The sequence below is a fragment of the Gadus morhua genome, chromosome 3 (genome assembly GCF_902167405.1).
Source record: "Gadus morhua chromosome 3, gadMor3.0, whole genome shotgun sequence".
In the NCBI taxonomy this organism is placed as follows: domain Eukaryota; kingdom Metazoa; phylum Chordata; class Actinopteri; order Gadiformes; family Gadidae; genus Gadus; species Gadus morhua.
Window position 1 is genome coordinate 7,970,987 of NC_044050.1, and position 22,485 is coordinate 7,993,471.

General features: G+C 45.1%; 2 protein-coding genes across 4 annotated transcripts in view; both read right to left on the bottom strand.

Moving 5' to 3' along the window:
• Positions 1 to 112: 112 nt before the first annotated feature.
• Positions 113 to 6,988, bottom strand: polg2 (polymerase (DNA directed), gamma 2, accessory subunit). 2 transcript variants are annotated; one of them, XM_030352335.1, is made up of 9 exons: positions 6,599 to 6,987; positions 5,984 to 6,565; positions 5,635 to 5,737; positions 5,231 to 5,336; positions 4,631 to 4,816; positions 2,262 to 2,402; positions 2,077 to 2,157; positions 1,861 to 1,958; positions 113 to 434 (listed from the first exon to the last, which is right to left on the bottom strand). In XM_030352335.1, the coding sequence occupies exons 2-9, from the start codon at positions 6,471 to 6,473 to the stop codon at positions 269 to 271; spliced, it is 1,371 nt and encodes a 456-aa protein (XP_030208195.1). In that variant the 5' UTR covers positions 6,474 to 6,565; positions 6,599 to 6,987; the 3' UTR covers positions 113 to 268. The 2 variants fall into 2 exon arrangements, with proteins under 2 accessions (XP_030208195.1, XP_030208196.1); XM_030352336.1 differs by having other exon boundaries at positions 5,885 to 6,988.
• A 6,049-nt stretch (positions 6,989 to 13,037) lies between these two features.
• Positions 13,038 to 22,485, bottom strand: part of zcchc7 (zinc finger, CCHC domain containing 7) — a 37,718-nt gene continuing 28,270 nt past the window's right edge. For both annotated transcript variants that reach the window (XM_030351821.1, XM_030351822.1), the window contains exons 8-10: positions 15,127 to 15,222; positions 14,823 to 14,940; positions 13,038 to 14,718 (exon numbers count right to left, since the gene is read on the bottom strand). In XM_030351821.1, coding sequence (XP_030207681.1) covers positions 14,042 to 14,718; positions 14,823 to 14,940; positions 15,127 to 15,222 — 891 coding nt within the window. In that variant the 3' untranslated portion in view covers positions 13,038 to 14,041. The remainder of the gene's footprint in view (positions 14,719 to 14,822; positions 14,941 to 15,126; positions 15,223 to 22,485) is intronic.

Genomic DNA, 22,485 nt, shown 5'->3' on the forward strand with positions numbered 1-22,485 from the left:
TTCCTTATATTTGTGATTTAATTCATAATTATACAAATACAAAATGTAAATAATTAAAATTAAAAAAAGATTCACTGCTTGTGGTGCAGATTGGTAAACAAACAATACGAACGATTTTCTTAGGAAACTTTATTTATTTAATTTTTAATGGAAAATACAGTTATCAATGACAAACGTCAACAAAATATTACTGCTAGGCCACTAAACCACACTGGCACTCCAACTTGCTGTTTGGTCTCAACTTTTCTGGCCAGTAGGATCTGGTCGTTCACATGTTATGGGCGGCACGCATGTAGCGGAGCAGGAAGCCCTTGACCTCCGAGATATGTTTGGACTCCCTGATGGTGGTGTCTCTGCTTCGCACCTGCAGCACCCCGCTCTCCAGGGTGTTCTCATCGATCACCATGGTGAAGAGGACGCCCATCTCATCATACCTGAAGAAGACACACATAAACACACACACGGTAGTGACCAAGGGGGTATTCCATCAAAGTCGCTAACGAAAGCGGCATAGTTTATTAAGCCTGGTTAGAACTAACGCCAACTTCCACCTGAGGCTAAAGCCGTTCCATCAACCCTGTTCAGCCGCGCCTTGCTCAGGTTAGTTCAAGCCAGGCTTACGATATCGTGGATTACGCGCTCACAAGATATGTAACCAGCCCAGGACCGTGAAGGTCGAATCATGGATCAAATGTCCGAAAAGGACCGAGCGGGATCTTTTCCAGGGGCGAACAGAAGCTGCTTGTGGAGGTCTATGAGGAGTACAAGCATATATTAACTCAAAAAGGGAACACCGTAACCATTGATAAAAACAGGAAGGCCGCCTGGCAATAAAATCACTGATCTTTTGAATGAATAAGTATTATTAAGCTTAAAATATTTTAATGTAATATTGACTGTACATTAGTAATCAGGGAGATAGTCTTGAGGTAACGTGTCAGACTTGCACCCGGTCGTCCAGGGTTCAATCCCCAGCTAATTAGTAATTTAGGAAGGATTGCTGGAGAAATCAAAAAACTGTTCATGCCATTTATTTTCCATTTCTTTGAATAGGCCTATGCTAAATTGACTGACCATCGTATATTTCTCAACCGAAGTCGTCTTGGCTGCCTGCCGTGAAACTCACCTGAATGGAATTTATGTGGCGTCCATTTCCCATGCAGCATTGTCTTCGTCATTGTGACAAAGGCTTATCAGTAACATTAATATTAACATTAACTTTACCATGGGTTTTTGCAAGTTATATTTGGGTTCTAGGGATATCGTAAGACATATGTATTACATAATAAGTAAATTGTTAGGCCTAATTTCTCTGATATAAAGGAAATTACATAAATAAGCCAACGGCAAGAAATCAATGAGGTGCCCAGGATGCGAACTCAGATCGCCCGTACTATAGAGCAGATGCTAGACCACTCACCCAAATGCTGGTTCTCAATTAGAATACATAAATTTGTCAAAAAATTTGTTTAGAAAATATCCACGGTAACAATAGATGGCAATTATTTTCATTATTTTGTTTGCATCATTTAATCCTAGACCGTTAGTGATAAGATACACTGTTTGTACTTCATATATGTACATTTATGACAAAATCGCAAGGACTAGGCTTGGCGGAACCTTCTGATGGTAGCCTACACTTGTTTCCGACAGATGGGACTTCTCTGGTACCGACCAGGTTAATTTGGTCGGATAAATTGCCATGGTTACTTAGCAGAGATTCCCTTAAGTCAAGTTGATGGAACGCAACTCTAGCTTAAAGTAGCGAGGCTAAGCGAAATAAGCCCGGCTTTGCCTTTGGCTTGGTTGATGGTTGATGGAATACTCATGGAATACTCATCGACTGTTTTATAGACTTACTTGGTGTTTAGCTTCTCCGCAGATGATGTTATATCTATAGATCCTGGCCATGCAGAGATCCCAGCATCCAGGAACTCCTGCAACAAGCCGTCGCACACCTACAAATCAAACAATTAAGACAGACAATTAGGAGGATCCCAGGAAGACCACAGCAAACAATTTACAGCGATTGGCTTACAATACAAGATCTATTTCATTAAAGCAAATAGCTGTGACCTGTCTCTGCTCCAGTGTAGCTCCCCTGCCCATGTCCAAGGCCACTTTGACCGGGGCCAACACCGGATGCAACTTCAACACCTAGCATCAACACAAATCAACCCTCAGGACGAGCAGGACGTAAAATAATGAAAAACCCAGAGACCTATAGCTGAACTAACCCCATAACACATTCTAATGTTCACCTTCCTCCGGTACAGTTTCTGCTTGCCATCGTGTTTCTTCATTAGCTGCAGGGAGTTGTGCATGTAGGCCATCATACTACGGTCCATGTTGCTCACGACCGAGATGACGTGAGGTACTACCAACTTCTGGCCATCAAAACACTAGCATTCGAAAAATAGAAACATTGTTGTGGTTATTCCACCCTCTCTGGGCTCCATTAATTTATCTGCATATATATTTTACTGAAATATATTTGAACGGTCAAAATGGTAATACACCATGCATGTTACTGCAATGCTATCCTAGCATTGAAGTAACTTGCATGGAGTATTACCATTTTGGCCGTCCATTTTGACAAAAAAATAAAAAAATAAAAAGAGGGGCTAAAGTGCTTTCCTTTAGAGGGGGTATCTTTCCATACATTTGAAGGGATTGAGGGGAAGAGTTTGCTTGTCTAAACTAGTAATTAAAAAAGATTGATAACATTTGAAATTTAGGTTTTCTAAGCAATTATTGACTGCCTCTATAGAGGGATGTGTGGTACCTCTATAGAGGCACGTGTGGTACCTCTATAGAGGCGTATGTGGTACCTCTATAGAGGCGTGTGTGGTACCTCTATAGAGGCGTGTGTGGTACCTCTATAGAGGCACGTGTGGTACCTCTATAGAGGCGTATGTGGTACCTCTATAGAGGCGTGTGTGGTACCTCTATGAGGCGTGTGTGGTACCTCTATGAGACGTGTGTGATACCTATAGAGGCATGTGTGGTACCTCTATGAGGCGTGTGTGGTACCTCTATAGAGGCGTGTGTGGTACCTCTATAGAGGCGTGTGTGGTACCTCTATGAGGCGTGTGTGGTACCTATAGAGGCGTATGTGGTACCTCTATAGAGGTGCGTGTGGTACCTCTATGGAGGCGTGTGTGGTACCTCTATAGAGGCACGTGTGGTACCTCTATAGAGGCACGTGTGGTACCTCTATAGAGGCACGTGTGGTACCTCTATAGAGGCACGTGTGGTACCTCTATAGAGGCACGTGTGGTACCTCTATAGAGGTGTGTGTGGTACCTCTATAGAGGCGTGTGTGGTACCTCTATAGAGGCGTGTGTGGTACCTCTATAGAGGCACGTGTGGTACCTCTATAGAGGCACGTGTGGTACCTCTATAGAGGTGTGTGTGGTACCTCTATAGAGGTGTGTGTGGTACCTCTATAGAGGCGCGTGTGGTACCTCTATAGAGGCGCGTGTGGTACCTCTATAGAGGTGCGTGTGGTACCTCTATGGAGGCGTGTGTGGTACCTCTATAGAGGCGTGTGTGGTACCTCTATAGAGGCACGTGTGGTACCTCTATAGAGGCACGTGTGGTACCTCTATAGAGGTGTGTGTGGTACCTCTATAGAGGCACGAGTGGTACCTCTATAGAGGCGCGTGTGGTACCTCTATAGAGGCGCGTGTGGTACCTCTATAGAGGCACGTGTGGTACCTCTATAGAGGCGCGTGTGGTACCTCTATAGAGGCGCGTGTGGTACCTCTATAGAGGCGTGTGTGGTACCTCTATAGAGGCGTGTGTGGTACCTCTATAGAGGCGTGTGTGGTACCTCTATAGAGGCGTGTGTGGTACCTCTATAGAGGCGTGTGTGGTACCTCTATAGAGGCGCGTGTGGTACCTCTATAGAGGTGCGTGTGGTACCTCTATGGAGGTGCGTGTGGTACCTCTATGAGGCGCGTGTGGTACCTCTATGAGGCGTGTGTGGTACCTCTATAGAGGCGTGTGTGGTACCTCTATGAGGCGTGTGTGGTACCTCTATGAGGCGCGTGTGGTACCTCTATAGAGGCACGTGTGGTACCTCTATAGAGGCACGTGTGGTACCTCTATAGAGGCACGTGTGGTACCTCTATAGAGGCACGTGTGGTACCTCTATAGAGGCACGTGTGGTACCTCTATAGAGGCACGTGTGGTACCTCTATAGAGGCGTGTGTGGTACCTATATGGAGGCGTGTGTGGTACCTCTATAGAGGCGTGTGTGGTACCTCTATGGAGGCGTGGGCGTGTGTGCGTTCCACCTCTATTGAGGTACTGCATGTGTGGTACCTCAAGAGCTGGAACAAGGAGGTACCCATCTCTATAGAATCTGCACTTAATTGTTTTAGAACTTGAACTACAACATGTATTTCTTTGCTGTCATGCACCAGCTCCCATAATGCAGTTGCATTACCCTTAATAATTACAAAGAAATTATATTCTTCTTTTCTGATTCCACTTTCAAGGCACTGCTTAAGGACTAATGTAACATAACTACAAGTGTTAAAATAAAAACGGTAGACATTAATTGCATTTACACTCATTACATGTCCATGAGAGTTGGTTGCAAAAAATTGGACGGCAGGCTGACCTGTATTTTTGCGCGGACACCACCGTGTGTCTGCAATAAATCAGAATCCCCGAGGCTCCAGAGGTTCTCCAGGGTCTCCTGTCCCCATGGGAACGAGTAGACGATCTTCACGCCACGAGAGGCCCCCTCCTGGAGCTCGTCCACTTGGACGTCCCGGCTGCTGAATTCTGATGGCGCCAGGGCAAACTGAACAGACGGGAAAAACAAACCCAGAACATGAGCAATATCAAAAATAGAAGCGGAACCCTTAGAGGGAGCCATTTCGGTCCCATATTACAATGGGCAATCATTGAGATAATAAAACTGATATTTCTATAGCAACCCTGCATAGCAGGGTAAATACATGTAACGTACTGAATCCTGGATTTCCTCTAAACGTATAAAAGTACATTTCGGAACGTAAGCAAACAACATTCCAAAACAGATACATAAGTTTAATGTACAGGCATTTAAATGTTTTCTTTCTTTCGAGGGCATTTTCGACCCACGTCCTTATAGATTACCGTCTCTTACGCACAGTGTTTGGTATGAGTATTAGTAGCAGCAATAACCAATTATTATTATACAACAGTCATTCTTCCAGCATCGACCTAGACCTACCTTTCTCCACCACTGGAGCCTGAGTCGTGCCCAGTGGTCCAGCCACTGCGAGGAGCTCCGCGGAGAGCAGAACCAAACCAGGGACGCGTAGGTAGCTTCTGCTCGGCTGGCAGAACGACAACACGTCCCACGTCATTTTAAGACATAGCCGTGCAGAGTCGGATGCATATTCTTTATTTCAATATAGGCCTACGGGTGCTGCACCCTAGTCACATGGTACTGGAGGCAACATTGAAAAGCATTTGACTAAAACCATTAATCACATACAAAATTCTATTCGGATATATTTAGGTTCATGTAGGCAAAACTTAATTGACACCATTGATAAAGAAAATTGTATGACTAAAATGATTCTCTTGTTTAGGAGTGCATAAAAAGAAGTATGGAAATAGATTAGTTCTCACCTACCGGATCCATCCGGTTGGAAACTCAGGCCAGTCTCAGCTAGGCCAAACGGCAACCTCCTTTTCACCAGCTCCAACCAAGAGATGTACTGTTCCAATGCACCTGGAACCATGGACGTATACTAAGAACTGACAACTACAAAATTACGTTTTTTAACAGACAAACGTATTGAGTAGGTGTAATGATGGTGCACTTAAGTAACTCCTAATTCGTAATATCCTGAATAAATAACAGATTTAAAAAAAATACCTTCATGTTCAATGCAGGAGTCCATTCAGCTATGTGCATCGGCCAACTCTCTACAAATTGTTTAATGAATTGCTCTACATCATGCTGGTTGAGCTCTACCTTGAAGAAGGTTCGTTCTTAAAGATGTTGACTGCCGAAGAAGCATCAGTATCCTCTGAGTCCGTTGGGCTTTGTTAAACTCATCTGCATCAAGAAGTTGGTTAAGGCGTTCAACGTCCAAACTAGGGTTGCCCTCTCCAGACTTCTCGTCCCCGGTGGTCAAAGTGCTAATGCCAAACACTTGCGTTCTTGACCTTTTAATAGAACTCCACCACTGCTCGAGCAGGTTCTTCTTCAGTTCCACTCCCAGTGGTCCATAGTTACAGCACATTCCCCGCTTAAATAAGTCGGTGTGCACCTGGCCAGGTGCAACATAGAATCCGTCTACGCAGAGCTCCAGTAACATTCGGGTTGGATCGGTTTCGTCATTTGGACAGACCGTTGTTTTGTAACGATTGGCGATGTATTGTCCGACGAAGTCTCTGCATGGTACTCGTATTGATCTGGTTTCACAGCATATCCGAAATCGCTTCATACAAAGAGATATCATATCGAAATGTCCTGTAAGTTACTTCAGCTGTTAAAATGCTCTCAATGAAGAGGTTTGTTTACCAATTGAGAACGTTAACGATGAGTGGCTGATAGTCTCATTAACGTGCATTCTTACCGATTCACCTTTGTCGGTAAGGAACACTTAACCAAAAGCTTTGTGATTTCACACTATAACGACTATCCATTGCCATTTGTCAACACTTAATGTGTGTTTTGAATCAGACCCCAAAACCGGTGACACACTGCTAATGGTTCCCAAGCAATGTGGTTCCCCATCGCGTGCATGTGGCGTGTTATGAGCACATTTACCCAGATGAAGCAGAGATCACGTCAGCACATTCGTCGAAATTCCCGTCTCTTCCTATTAGACATTCTGCACTTTTAGTTTGTATGTCGTATTACAGTAGTCGAGTTGAGTAGTAGGCTAATACATTAATATTACTATTGCCTATAACACGTGATTTTATTTATTATTTGCAGTTGCCAGCTTACTGTTACATTAAACTGCAGGGCTCTCAAGTTTTGAACTGAGTTCGGAGTGAGATTTTGCTATATTAATATGTAACTGCATACAAATGTGTCCACAGACATGAATAATACCGCCTAGAATCATTGCTTGTTGGCCGGAAACGGAAAGGGGAGCTGTTTACGTTTGGTTGTAGTCTTTTCGCTCGGTTCTCCGAATCAACAGTAGGGCTAGAACCGAGCAAAAAGACTACAACCAAATGTGAACAGCCACCCTTTCCATTTCCGGCCAACGAGCATGAGTCTTCTAACAGAAATCAATGGGATTTACAAAATGCGCTAAATTTGCAATAAAACACAATATAAACTGTATTCCGCTACGATGCTTGATTCAACCACTCTAATTCATCCTAGACAACCCACAAAGTGGGCTCAATGTTCAAAATACCGGAAAAAAATAATAGCTCACAGCAACATATTGAAAAAAAGAACTATGAACTAGTTCATTTTTTGGAACTGTGAACTTATTTCAGGATTTTTAATTTTGAAAGTTTAACTGAACTAGTTCATTTTAAAATTTGTGAACTGAACTTTGAAATAGTTCACGTAGAAAGTGAACTTTCCCAACACTGCCTGCAAGGTAGCTACACCACCGAGACATGCTTATGTCGCAATGTTCGTGCAATGAGAATCAACCACGTTATTATTATTGTAAATTATGGCTGGGGCTTGTTTAAAGGGGACATATTATGAAAGCAATACTTTTCCAGGGATTTGGGGTGTTGTTTTGGGTCTCTGGTGCTCCCAAACGCATACAACTTTGAGAAAAGTCTGTACATGATTTTTTGAGTGAGATTATGCATTTCTGAAAGTACCCCGCCTACAGTTACCAAACGAGCGAGACAGTTTCGGCGCCCCCTCCTACGTAGGAAGGGGCCCCGTAGAATATTACCTCCCTATTCCCCAATCCCCTCCAATCAGAGCATAGCTAAGATTTGGTGGACCAGTGGACGAGCAGCTCCGGCGGGGGGAACTTGGCTGCAGCCCGGCAGCTCAGCTCCGGCAGTACGATCCCTTTCTCTGCAGGACTCCCGCCGAGCTCCCCAAGCCGGAGCTGCCGGACTGAAGCTTCGCCGTCTGGCCGCCGTTGAAGCCGTCCGGCCGCCGCCGAAGCCGTCCGGCCGCCGCCGAAGTTTCGGCGTCAGTCCGGCAGCTCCAGCGGTGTATTCTGGGAACTGAACTGCAGCCGAAGCTTTCTGTCTGCTCCGGCGGGGGTACTCCTGGAGCTGAACTGCCGTCGAAGCTGGCAGGTCCGGCAGCAGTCCGGCGGCAATCCGGCAGCACCGGCGCGGGGAGCTCGGCGGCAGTCCGGCAGCTCAGCTCCCGGAGTACAATCCCTTTCTCCTCCATGTCGCGGTTCATGGACTTCAGAGAGTCAAGGCCAAAGTTCCTTTCCCCCCCCCCCCCACTATGAGTCTTTACTTGTTGTGGAAGTACCAGGTAGGCCTACGTCAGACACAGTCTTTATGATTCATAATATCATCCGAGGCGCCCATAGCTTTTGGCCATGATATTAGATATAATATTATATAAATACCTGTATATAATATTATTATTATTGTTTTAAATTATATTATATAAATATAGAGCTCCAGTAGTCCGCAAACGGCAACAATCCCTTCTCCTCCATGCTGTGGTTCAGTCTGACAGCTCATTGGTCAATGGGCAGCAGCTGATTTGCATTAAAGCTACAGACACCAGAAACAGCGCATTCTGAAGGGACTGAAACAGAGGGGAATAGCGGTAGGCGAGATTTTTTCCTTCCTAAAAGCTATTTCCAGCAAACAGCTTCAAAAACTTGTTTTCTGGAAATCAAATACTATGTATACTTGTTGGGAAAACACCATAATATGTCTTCTTTAACATTGCGGGTAGCGGGTCAGGTGATGATTAATTAACACATTTATCAATTTCCTCAAATCTTATCTTCTCCTCCCGTCCTCAACTGTAGGCTACTCATTGTACTGTAATCTACTCTACTCAAGTTCAGTCTGCACGTTACAGTCCAGCAGAGGGGTGTCCACAGATAAAATGTGCCACCTGTTGTACATTTATCCACTGCCCATTCTGCACTCCCGTTAACCCTACCAAAATGAGTAGGGCCTGTAATCTTCAGCAGTTTACAGACATTTTTAATGCACGAAATCAGGACTGCAGCTAAACTAACCTGGTGCAGCACTCAATTGACGCTGTCACGGCCCTGCCCATCAGACTGCGAACCCGCCGACTAGGGTTTGCCAAACAAGAAGCAGCAGAGCAGATGATCAGGGAGATTGCTGAGGCGGGGGTGATAGAGCCATCCAACAGCCCCTGGGCTGCCCCTGCCCTCCTGGTCAAAAAGAAGGACGACACCTGGAGGTTCTGTTTGGACTATCGTCACTTGAACAATGTTACCAGAAAGGACTCTTACCCCGCATAGATGACGCCTTGGATAAAGTCACAGGGTCACAGTGATTCAGCTCACTAGACCTTCGAAGCGGCTACTGGCAGGTGGAGCTGGCACCAGATGCAAGACCCAAGACGGCTTTCACCATCGGCCAAGGGCTCTGGCAGTTCAGGGTGATGCCCTTTGGTCTCTGCAATGCTTCCCCCGCGTTCGAGAGACTTATGGAGGGGGTTCTGGCTCACATTCACAGAAAACAGTGCGTGGTCTACCTTGATGACCTTCTGGTCCATGCCAAGGACTTCGAGCTGGCCCTAGAAAACTATCATTTGTCATCACATAATCTGCACACAATGACCTTTATTGACAAGTCTAAATAAACTATTGTGAATTATTAAAATGGATTTTGAGTGTATTCTAATCTATGATTGTGTGGGGTAAAGCGTTCCACTTTGACATAGCTCTGTACATGACTATTTTTTTCATTGCATTAGATTTAGGCATGGGCACTGTAAAACGTTCCATTACCACCTGCCTGGTAGAGTAGTTATGTCTATTACTGGTGTGATTAATTAATTTGTACAAACAATTAGGTTTGTTGCTAACACAAATGCTCCTAAAAAATAAAATGAGACTAGCTAGCAGTCTATGTTCTACCATGAGCCCAAATTGGTATTTATGCATCCGTAAAATATTACACCTATTTCTACACTGAAGTGCCAGGTGAGCCACTCTATTTTGGACTAGTTGTAGTTTTCTGAAGTCCTTTTTTTGCTGCACTCGACCACACAGCAAGACAATAGTCAAGATGGGACAGAACCAGTGCCTGGATAACCTGGACTACAGAGGTAAACGTTAATAACCCTGCACATCTCCTGATTATTGATAGCCCCCTCCCTATGTTCTTGGTTATGTTGTTTATGTGAGTAGACCATGACAGATGACTGTCCAATGTGACACCAAACAGCTTTGTTTCTTCCACATGCTCAATTTGTATCCCGTTCATTGATAAATTGAGTTTTGGATGAAGTTGTAGCATATATTGTGAGCCTAATACAATGCATTTGGTCTTTGAGATGTTTAAGACCATTCTGTTATTCTTGACCCTGTCTGATACTAGTTGCAACTCCCTATTCAGAATTGCAGACAAATCTTCCACAGTGGTAGCTGACATATATAATGTTATGTCGTCAGCATACATGGACACATTGGCCCAGTACAGTAGCGGCCCAAGGCAGCTCCCTTGTGGTATTTCAGACTGAACTTGTTTAGTATTAGAAAGACCACCATTAAAGAAAACTCTCTGTGATCTTCTGGATAAATAGCTCTTAATCCAGGTCAGCGTAGAGGATGATAAACCGTAGCAAGAAAGATTTTCTATTAATAGTCTGTGTTCAATAACATCAAATGCAGCACTGAAATCTATCAATACAGATCCCAACAGTTTTTTTTGGTCAATTTCAATTAAGCAATCATCTGTTATCTGAGTAAGTGCTGTTCATGTTGAATACCCCGCCCTGTACGCATGCTGCAAGTCTGTATTCAAACCACTTTCAGAAAAATAGCTCTGTATTTGATTGAAGACAATTTTGTGTGTAGGCAGCACAGGACAGTGACACCACACTGGCCAGGGTGGGACAGTGGGTTGACAACCAGTCACGTCCCCCCCAGCAAGCTGTCTCTGCCTTGTCCGTGGAAACCAAGACCTACTTCTTAGAGTGGGCCACCTTGGCACGGCATGATGGGGGAGAGATGTGCGGCAGTTACTAGTGCCCAAGGACTGGCGCTGACGGGTGCTACATGCAGTCCACGGTTCGGTGGGGGCTGGAAACCATACGGAAACCGTACGGATTACGTGCGGTTTGGCAGGAACAGCGCCACCTGCTGTTGTGTAGTGTGAATCACAGGACATTTGTTTGTCAAGTGACTTTTGGCACTCATTTTCCGCCTTGCTGATCCACGCGCAAATGCCTTCAGATCCACCCGCAACTTTCAGAGTTCCGTACTGTACTAGAATTGTTTTGTGTACTTGAAGGATTTTTTTTTGTACTTGAAAGATTTTAGTTTGTTCTTGAAAGATTTTAATTTGTACTTGGAGGATATTTTTTTGTAATTGAAGAAATATGTTGCTTTGTATATGTAAAACATAATGTATTTGTTTCTGAAGCAGAATGCATTAGTTTGTGAATGATGTTTTGTATTTGCAAACCACACTGAGCGTGTGTGTGAATCGTTATGAGTGGGTAAGACACGTTTTGTGTTTGTGTGAATCGTTGTGCGTGAGTAAAACACGTTTTGCGTGTGTGTGTGTGTGTGTGTGTGTGTGTGTGTGTGTGTGTGTGTGTGTGTGTGTGTGTGTGTGTGTGTGTGTGTGTGTGTGTGTGTGTGTGTGTGTGTGTGTGTGTGTGTGTGTGTGGTTTTGGCATGATTCTAACTCCATATTCGATGACTGCTAGTGAACTCTCTCTTACCACAGCAACCAAGATTTATTTGAGATTAATTCAAAGTTTGAGAGTTGATGTTAGAACTGCAGAGGAAATGAGATCTACATGTTGAAAAATATGTTGAGAGATAGAATATTTGACAAAAAAAGTCAAAATATATGATTTAGCAAAAAAAAATTGTAATTTGGTTCCTAGGAATGCATAATGTAGAATGAATATGTAACTGGAATACGAGACTGAATTCACAACAATTAACTTGATTACACGGTGATTGCAGTCAGGTACGAGGGTTAACGACGAACGATTCGCTTGGTTCCATGCTTAAAACTCTGTATACGATTTTAAGAAAATGAATGGGAAATTTACTTCCGGAACCAGAGCTGTTCAAAAAGGGGCGGTTACTGTTGCAGCTGTTGCTGCCAGTCCGACACGCCACCATTCCGACAGTCTACCAATCAGTCTAGCCAGCTTCAGGTCAACATCAAATGTGCTCAAATGTGTTCAACCAAAAAGTAGCCATGACTCCTCAAAAGTCCCACTTTCAGAATTTGAGTTTCAGAACAGTAGTTGATGAATTAGCTCAGTATTATTTAGTTGTAATTTATTTGATTAATTCCAAATTTTGGTTGTGATAATGTCTGAAATAACCCATTCGATCAATTGATTGACTGCATTTTAAAAGTGTGTTACGAGTGGTGGGGCGTGCACTTCTTTAAACTGCACTGGGAATGCCCCTTATCTCAGCGTTCTCTGATCCATGAATTTTTGGAGAGACTGGAACAGGGCCTTGGTCTTTGACCAAAGATACAGGGAATTAGGGTCGGCCAGTAGTCTATCCCCAATGACGAATGTCAGCGTAGGACACTAAAGCGCATGAAACTAAGAAATAATCACATTTATTAATTAAAGTACAACAATAGTAATGACATTTATATTAATGACCTCATGTCGGAATGGTGAGACGTTTGGAAAATGTCAGAATGTCAGATGTCAGAATGGGGGTATGTCGGAATGGAAGTAATGCTATGCCGAGAATGGGCATAGCATTATGACCTACATTATGACAGCCTTTAAGTCACTCATTTAAACTCTGCCTAATAAAGATATGACCATACAAGATGTTTTATAGTACTCATAGAAAATATTACATATGCATGTCCAGAAAAACCTAAGTGAGCTTTCAAAATATTTGACAGAAAAACAGCCATCATTAGATCAAATCAATCTTTAATGCATCCCGTCCATCAATCATAAAAATCTAATTTTTAAAGCTAGTTACAAAAAACAAGCCTGGAGTTCAGTGAATTGAAGAGATAACACTGAATGATTTCTCTGCCTGTTCCTCAAATTCGAGAACTTGATAAGCAGAATATAACCACAAGGTGTTGTAGTATACATTGTTTCATAGGACTATTACAAGAATAAGCTGACTATAAAATCCCCCAACTGTCTTCATTACTCAGATCGCGTCAGAAAAAATAGTCACTAATAATATTTTGTGTCGCTATGTTTTAAAATCAGTTAAGGTCTAAACTTGGTACACACATGACTCCTCTCAAAGTCAATGTAATTCTTCAACATGAATGGTCTGGTCTTTCTCAATGCTTTGTAGCCAAACTTCTTACTTTTCAGAGGAATTCATAAGAATAGATCTTCCTAGTTCAGGCCCTGAACACCAGCTTAAATCAGAGGCACAATGGAAGTCTCCTATACTATATTCAAGTTGAAACTTGCAAATGCACAGCAGGAAAGTAAATAAGACCAAAGTCTATAGGCTTGATCTTTTTTATTTGAACAGAGGTTGAGGAGACACTGCAACTGGCAAAATGCAGGTAAAATATTAACTATTTGTTTCCTTTCACAGCCACTTATTAAAATCAATTTCGGTAAACTCGCCTTCACTTGTTTTCACATTATATGCATTATGAAAAGCATCATGTATGAACTGAAAGTAAATAAAGGCGTTGTATCTATTTACTAAAAGGCATTTATTCTGAACCTGCCTTGCATTCATCTGCAAGGTTTTTCCTACTGCAGTATTTCAACCAGCCACAGGGCGGTGCTGTTGGGAAGCGGTTCAGTTTCTGAAACGCTGTCAGTGTCACACCTGTGACACCAATCCAGTCCTGAGATGGCGGTGTGATTCTATAAACCCACAGAATTCAGGCTGACAAGACCAACGCGCAGCTCTGTAGCGGTCACCGCGTTGTTCTACTACTTGCGTTTCCCTTTCCTCTGTTTAATGGTGAAGAGGTTCTCATCGGTGGGGTACATGTCTGCGCCGCCGCCTTTAGACGACTTCTTCTTCATCCAGGCGGCCCTCTTCCCCTTCCCCTTCTCCTTCGCCGCCCCCCTGCCACCGTAGAGCTGCTCCGGGGTGTAGGACTGGCGCTTGAAGGGTGACGTGCGCGGCTCCGCCGAACCCCCCCAGTTCAGCCTGTTGGGGTTCTTCTTGTTCCTGTTCCTGCTCTTCTTCGGCGCCCTCTCTTCCCCGCCCCGGGGGAAGCACTCCTCCTCGTTCAACGTGGAGGCCGCAGCCTTGTTGGCGGGGATGCCCCGCTTGGGCTTCCACTGTTTGTCGGCACCGCTGACTGGCGTCGGCTTCAGCTTGGTGGACATCTGGGTCTTGAAGATGACGGCCGGCCGGCGGGGCGTGGTCTGGACCGGGCCGGCCTCGCCGAAGCGGGTGTGGGTGGGGGCGGGGTCGGAGCTGGAGCCGGGCTTTGGGACCCTGGTGGAGGAGGGGTAGCTGTTGGCGTTCTCCTGCTGCTTGTGGTGGTGGTGGTTCTTCTTGTAGTCGTGGTTGTAGGCGGTCCTCTGCCTCTTCTTCGGGGGTCCTGGGGTGGCGGGTGGGTTAGAAGTGGGGCCAAGCAGGCCGGCCTCCTCGAGTTCTGGAGGGGGAACAGGAAATAAAGTCACCGCGTTATTCAGTCGCATTCTAAAACTACTGGGGTCTGGGGGCTGTGTTAGAGGAGAAGGGAGAGACAGAGCTTACCTTTGGCCATCCTCTTCATCCTGTGCTCCCTCTTGTGGAAGTCGGCGGGAGTGTCATAGTGGTTGATGAAGGGCGTGCTGGGGTAGCTCCCATTATACATCCGACGCTGTGTACATGCCTGAGACACACACAACACACAGAAACCTATTACCGATCTTTCAAAAAGGGCAATATCCATCTTTAGATTATATATTTGATCCATTTTTTGCTTTGGAGAAAATGTTGAAAGCGAGAGCAGGGTAAAGAGAGAGAGGGGAGGGCAGAGAGGAGGGGAGGCTGCGGTTCAGACTGAGGCAGCACTCACGTGGCCAAAGTGCCCCATTCTGGAGCAGTTGTAGCAGTAGGCGGGCATCCTGCCTTGGTCCTTTTTCCCAGAGGGCTGCGCGGGACCTTTCTTCGTCTGTAGTGAGTAGGGGAGAGAGACAGAGAGCAGGGGAGTGAGACGGAGAGGGCAATCATAAAAAATGTAAGCCCATCAGAACGACGCCACACTGCCTTTCAGAAAAACCCTTAAGCGTCAGCGTGTTTAAACGGCGAAATGTTATACCACCAGGTGTGAGTGTGATTAGCCGTTACAACCCGTTTTGTAAATTAGCCTCTTCTGACATCACAGGTGGGCGTGTCCACCTAGATGTGTGCTGGATAGATCCGTCTACCAGCCTTACCAGTGGACTGTAGCAAACGTTGCTCATCTATCCGTCACACATCTAGGTGGACACGCCCACTTGTGATGTCAGAAGAGGCCGATTTTCACAACGGCTTGTAAGAGCTAATCCCACTCACACCTGGTGGTATAACGTGTCACCTTTAGGAGCAGGATGCTGTGAGTCCCACAGCAGGTTAGCCCTCTGCAGCTGTCACCCGATAGCCTCCATTACGGCCATGCCGTTCCTTAACATGGGGGGGGGGGGGGGGGGGGAGTGTATAATATGAGAAGAGCAGTGAGAGGACTGGCTATAGTGGTAGGGGCCTGTAATGACCCAGTGCGATAAGTAAATCTATGTGCATGTGTGTGTTGGGGGGGGGGGGGGGGGGGTGGTGGTTCGGAGTCCTGTCCCCAACGGGGTAGTGTTCTGAAAGCCTTCCATGCTCCAGTGCCCAGAAGGAGCAAGAGAGACAGAGAAACAGAGAGAGAAAGAGAGAGAGAGAGAGAGAGAGAGAGAGAAAGAGATTTACTGCTAATGCTAGATGGCGTCTGACACACACACACCTTCCTATCTAATGGCATTCTCTTTCACATACACACCCAATGGCATTCTATCAAGTCTGGCCTGCATGCACACAAATAAACACGCATTAATCCCTGTTTCCTTACAAACACACACACACACACACACACCTAATATCTCATCTAAGGACCCCCCCCCCCCCCTTCCTATCGCTCTCATTACCCCACCCGCTCAGCCCTGATTCCATGATTACAAATCATTTCCTCCCGTCGTCATTTTTTTAACAAAGCTTAGCTACCACCCCCCCCTACCCCTCTTTCTCCTCCATCCGTGTATCCCCACATCAACCCCATCACACTTTCCCTCTCTCGCTCTCTCTGTGTTTGTGTCTCTCTCTCTGTTCCGCTCGAGTAGTTCTGCAGCAGCAGGATGAATGCTATTAGAGCGTCGCGTCATTATCAGGTCAGGCCGGCCGGGCCCATCTCCATCACAAAGGCCAGGAGATCACAGGCCTGCCTCTCCCCCCCCCCCCCCACACACACACACACATCAGGGGGCACGCACACACACACACACACACACACACACACACCAGGGGGCACGCACACACACACACACACACACACACACCCTAAGGAGATCACATCCCCGTCTGAATCCCTTCTTAAGCCCCGCCCACCCCGCGTCTCTGCCCATTCATGTCTCATGTAAATTGGCTGTAGGCCTCTCTCTCCCTCTCTCTATCTGACCTTGGGCGCCCCTTATCTCTGCGTTCTCTGATCCAGCACACGGAGAGAATAAGCGAAAGCAAGGAAGGAAAAAGAAAAATGAAATCCCCTCCTTTTCTTTAATCAACCTATGATAGTGGTCTGCACAGCCTTGTGTGTGTCCGCCTCTGTGTGTGTCTCTGAGAGAGGGCGTGTCTGACTCTGGCAAAATTAATTAACTGGATCTCTCTCACTCTGTGTCTCTCTCTCTCACTCTCTCTCTCTCTGTCTCTCTAATGGGTAAGGGATGATATCCAGCTTGTCATCTTGCTCCCTCCCTTCTCTCTCTCCACCTATATGTTTTTTATTGATATAGAGGGTGCCCTGGAGAGAAACAGTGGAAAGAAGTTGACATACCTGCGATTGAATAAAGAGCCGACAAATAACGACCAATCAACACTGCACTTTATAATAGCTAACGGGGTTGCCAGGTTGTAGATACCGAACAAACAAAAGACGAGCAGATGGTAACATTGTGTTGTGAGATGAGTGCAATTCTTTCGGTTGATCAGCTAGGGTTCAAGTTTGCAATTCATTTATGATTTCAATTATGGATTTATAAACCAGCTCATGTGGCATCCTTCATGAAATCCTCCTGGGCTCTAAAGCCTTCCCCATCTTTCTTTTATCTAATGCAGTTCCAAGATGTCCCCGTGTTTTAGGCCGGCTCTGGTCAAGGTGCTTTTTAGGTCGGGTAGAATCTGGTTCAATCTCAGCTGACCCCGATGGTTAGCTTGCTTCCATGGCTACAGCCTTTTCACAAATGCATGTGGAATTTTTTGCTGTGTTTGATCACAGTTACCGGCCAGCCAGCTTTTTCTCTTGGGGCGACATTTATCAAAGGGACATTAAACTGAAAATATTCTGCTCCGGATGGTATTTCAATAAAAAAAAACGCCTAATAACTAATTACCATTACACAACTAGGCGTGTAGTAGAGTAAACCACAATCCTTGACTAAAAGTGAGCCCGTCTCTTCGAATGGACACACAAAGAGAGGCTTTTGACTGTTGTCCAAAGAAACAACACTTTTACCTGCAAGCAGCTGAGATACACACAGCCAGTTAGACAACAAGATAGGGGTGTGTGTGTGTGTGTGTGTGTGTGTGTGTGTGTGTGTGTGTGTGTGTGTGTGTGTGTGTGTGTGTGTGTGTGTGTGTGTGTGTGTGTGTGTGTGTGTGTGTGTGTGTGAGAGAGAGATCGGAAAGGGTCCTAAGGGCTTGTGTGGACACAGACATGCAGCCATCCGTGGCCTCTCATGCATACACTCACACACCCACATACACAAATACACGCACACTCTCTCTCTCTCTCTCTCTCTTTCTCTCTCCTCCTTACTTCGGCTGCTGGTGGCAAAGCCGTGTTAATCCTTAGGCCAACACAAAGCTCAGTCTGTTACAGACTACAATCTGAAGGAACACGCACACACGCGCACATACACACAAACGTACGCGCACACACACACACACACAGCATGTTTGCTTCCTGGATTGTGTTAGTGTTAGATAACTGCTTGTGTCTGTGGGGTGCAGGTTTGTGGTTTGCATACCTTATTGCAGTGGGGGGGGGGACATTTAAATATGGAACATCAGATTGAGGGTTGGGAGGGGGGATGGCGCAGTGCACATTTATCACAACACAACCGGCCAATGCAAGACTTTTGTCTAAAAAAAAAAAAAGACCAACACGTACGCCCAGCACATGCAAGGGTGTGTGCTCTGGTGGGTGCGTGCAAGTGAATGTTGGGTTCACACGGAGGGGGTGTGAGGATGAGACAGCTGTGGATTTGCTAGAGAGGCATCCCTGTGTGGTGAAGACCCACGAGGTGGACCTGCTCAACCTACGACATCACTGCAAGCGTCACTGCAACTGGGCAACATGCAGTGGTTGCTAATGCATTTACACACATGTCTGCATGTGGGTAAGTTAAAGGGGAAGGTTTTGTATGTTGGTTTATATATCTATATATATATATCTATATATACACATATATATACACACACATAACCAGATGTGATTTCTGCTTCCTTTGTGTCGGCCAGTTAACAAAGCAGTAGACCTATGACCAAAGCCCTTAACCTCATGGAAATGTCTCACACACACACACATATTCCCCAAGGCTGTTGCTATCTGCTACGGTCAGTCAGTCAATCAGTCTGAAAACAATCAGAGAGAGAGAGAGAATGGGATGAGGATGTGATTCATGGGAGAGTAGGTGGGTTGCCACTCCTGGTGAGAATCCCCCTTAAGGTAATCAGTTGGAACAGTGGAGGGCGGAAGAGGCTAATCTATCTGAACCTGGGTCCTGGTTCTCCTATGCATTCCCCTCATGGTGGTGCCCAGAGGCTTGGTTCCAATGCAGTTCACTCCATTGCAAATGGCTTACGAGCCGCAACGTTTGTGGCCAAAAGTTAATGCCAGGAGGCCAGGAAACCGCCATATATATATCCGTTTCAAAGCCACAGACCTGCCTGTCTACCCAAGTTCATTCTTGAAAGTAGACCTCGGTATGATCTCAGTGAGTTCATAGCCAAGCTGAATCATCAGGTCTGCTGACGAGACAACACCGAGAATGGCATCTTCACCAAGAGCTAACCGGGACATGAAGCCTTTCAGCCTTTCAATCCCCATAACATCAATTCCTTTACTACGCCAGCATTGCATTTTCTTTAGTACCGCTTCAGATACAAGTGCATTGCAAGTCAATAATTTGTTACAATTTATAATTAAATGTCAGTTTGTCCATTTCTGAAAATGAATTGGGAATATACAAGTCTGATATACTCTCTCAAATGGTACCTTTCTGTCCTAGGCCCCTCGAGAATCTATTGACTGACCACACACACACACACACACACACACACACACACAGTGAGTTAAACTGGAACAACTTTGCTGTACAATGATGAGACGGCAGAAAAAAGACCCTCAATGAATAACGTGGATTTAAAGGATTTCTTTTTCCCGAGACCAGAGCTTGAATTAAACCCATTTCCACAAATACAGGCAGAGAATGAGGGCAGCAGACAAAAAAACAGGAGAGGGGGAGAAGGAGACGGAGAAAGACAGAGACAGAGAGAGGGCCGAAGATAAATGAAGGTCAAGTTCAAGCTCGTCCTACACTTTAATCCTCAGCCCAGAGAACAAGACTGATAGACGATAAAGATAATAAAAAAGAAAATACACACATTAATTCATCAAAAGAGCGTGTGAGACTGCATTAATTTGCACTGAATGCACGGCTATACACATTATGTCTCTTCACAAACAAAGCGTACACAAAAGATTGGGGAAATTCAACAAATCTTTCCTATTGCTTGAGGACAAAGTGCAGCTCCGTTGGTGACCACAGAAAGGCGCTCAAGCTTCACACAGTGGCCTGTGGAGGCCTGAAGGCTGCGCAGTCACAACCAAGTTATTCAGAACGGGTGAGCAGAATAAGTCAAAATGATAGAAGACCTGTTTTCTTACAAATATCCAGCTAAATAATAGAATGTAGCCACTATAAAAAAAAAAAAAGGCTTCGTCTAATTGAAAGGGATTTGTCTAAAAGGGCCTTTTAATCTACACAATGAATTCAATGTTTTTTGTTAAATATATAAAGCAATTGTCCAGTAATTTATTACATGGCTTCAAAAAGTGGCTTCAAAAATGTGTGCACTTTGTTGTTTTGGAAATTACACAATTTAGGACATTTCAAGACAAAAGGTGTGTTTCTGTCCCGGAGAACAGCTGACTCAAACTGCGGCTGTCGTAACCAGGATTGTTACGATTACAGTCATGCTTTGCAGTGCTAGCATCAGTACGGTTTTCATTTACAACACAAGGGTTTTGCGACTAATTGAAATATTATTATCTAATAATTTTTCGTCAAATATAATAATATAATAAGTGTATCAAGCCTTCAAAGAAAAATACAAAGATGGGACTGTTTTCCTAACCAACGAAAATCACAAGAAAAGCATCAGGATGGTAAATCAAGCATTACAATTTGAATTGGAAACCAAATACATGTACCATGATTCCAATGTAACATGATCCAAAAAACAGGATTTGCCGTTAGTAATGCAATGGTATGACTAAACATCAACCAGGATAGTATACTTGATATTCTCTATTGACTTCACTAACTATAAATGTGATTATAAAGACAAATTGAAAAATGAAAAGATAATTTACTCTAAAGAAAGCACACCATTAAAAAAATAAACAAGCAACCATTAAAATAAACTTCATATTTCAGTTTTTGTACAAAGAATTGGCTGAAAACTTCAGCGATGGCAGTAAACAGTACATCTCTCCCATGCACGCACACACACACGCACGCACGCACACGCACACGCACACACACACACACACACACACACACACACCCCTGCCCCGAGGGAGGAGATCGATACACACATACTGATATCACCATGAGGACAGGATCCGCTCGATACACACACACGTATCTCGTTGGCAGAGGGGGCGATCAATGAACACACACATACAGGTGTCACCACCACTATCTAAAGAGAAGCCAATCAATGCCCACGAGGCGCTATACCTGCACCAATCAGAGGCTCAACGCTCAGATTCACTCTCTCCGCGGGCCAGCTCACCTCTCGCTCACACACACAGCGTGTGGCACCCGCGCACACATTTCTCATCTCCTCCATTCAGTGTGTGTAAGAGATTCCGAGGGAGGGAGGGAGGGGAGGAGAGAGTATGAGAGACAGAGACGGAGAGAAAGAGAGACAGACAGGGAGAAAGAAAGAAAGAAAGAGTGAAGAGATGTAGAGAGAAACTCTCTCTCTCCCCTCTGCATCTCTTCACTCACTCTCAATGTCTCTCCCATTACCTTGTCATTCTGGTGCTCCTCGAAACTACCCTCGCCTGCGCTCAGTCTCAGTCTCTCTCTCTCTCCCTCTCAGTCTCTCTCTCCCCCTCAGTCTCTCACTCCCTCTCCGTTATATACATACATAACAGAGGTGGTTCTGATATGTAGGTGAATCATGTCGGATCCACCATCACTCAGAGGCCCCTCTCGCTCCCTCTCTCGCTCGGGTGCACCACAGCACTGATAGGGCAGTGACACACCTTTGCGGTTCGGATTTCACCGGTTCCGTTACCAGCTGCCAGATTAAGAGTGTTCTCTAGGCTCTGAGAGAGTTGAGTACATTAAAACACGGCCGTCTTTTTCTTCACTAAAAAATGTACTGGCTACGGGTGGCTGCGTGGGGTGGGGGTTGGGGGGAGGGCGAGAGGGCTGCCACACTTCACCAGACCTCCACAGGGGGGTGCTGCAGTCTAGTACGCAGCTTAGGGAGCTTCCCCGACGACACATTCACTCACACACAGTATGGGCATTATTGTGTGTATGGATGAGGGGGAGACTTCAGTGTGCGACACTTGCATGCCTGTGCATGTATGTGGTTGGGTGTGCTCAACACACTTTCACACACCTTTTTTTTCCCGCACAAATGCATGTATCTGCATTTAATAGTTTAGTGGTTGGTAAACTCCCATCGAGTTTTGGTTGCATGCTCTTCTTAGTTTCTTCACCCTCCATCCTTTTTTTGTCTCCCACGTTTCAAAGCTATTAATCCATCGATAAACTCGTGCAATTAAAAGCAGGCAATGTTGCCGAGGCCAAAAAACAGAATCGTAGAACCTTGTTTCACTTTCAAGCGGTCATTTGTTTCTCCAAATATTAATCATCATTGAAACTGGCGATGGCTGTGT

Coding starts and splice junctions, on each gene's coding strand:
- polg2 (XM_030352335.1), bottom strand. CDS start 6,473: ATGATATCTCTTTGTATGAAGCGATTTCGGATATGCTGTGAAACCAGA. Junction 5,738..5,983: donor AAGAACGAACCTTCTTCAAG/GTAGAGCTCAAC, acceptor CCATGGTTCCAG/GTGCATTGGAACAGTACATC. Junction 1,959..2,076: donor CTACACTGGAGCAGAGACAG/GTCACAGCTATT, acceptor TTTGATTTGTAG/GTGTGCGACGGCTTGTTGCA.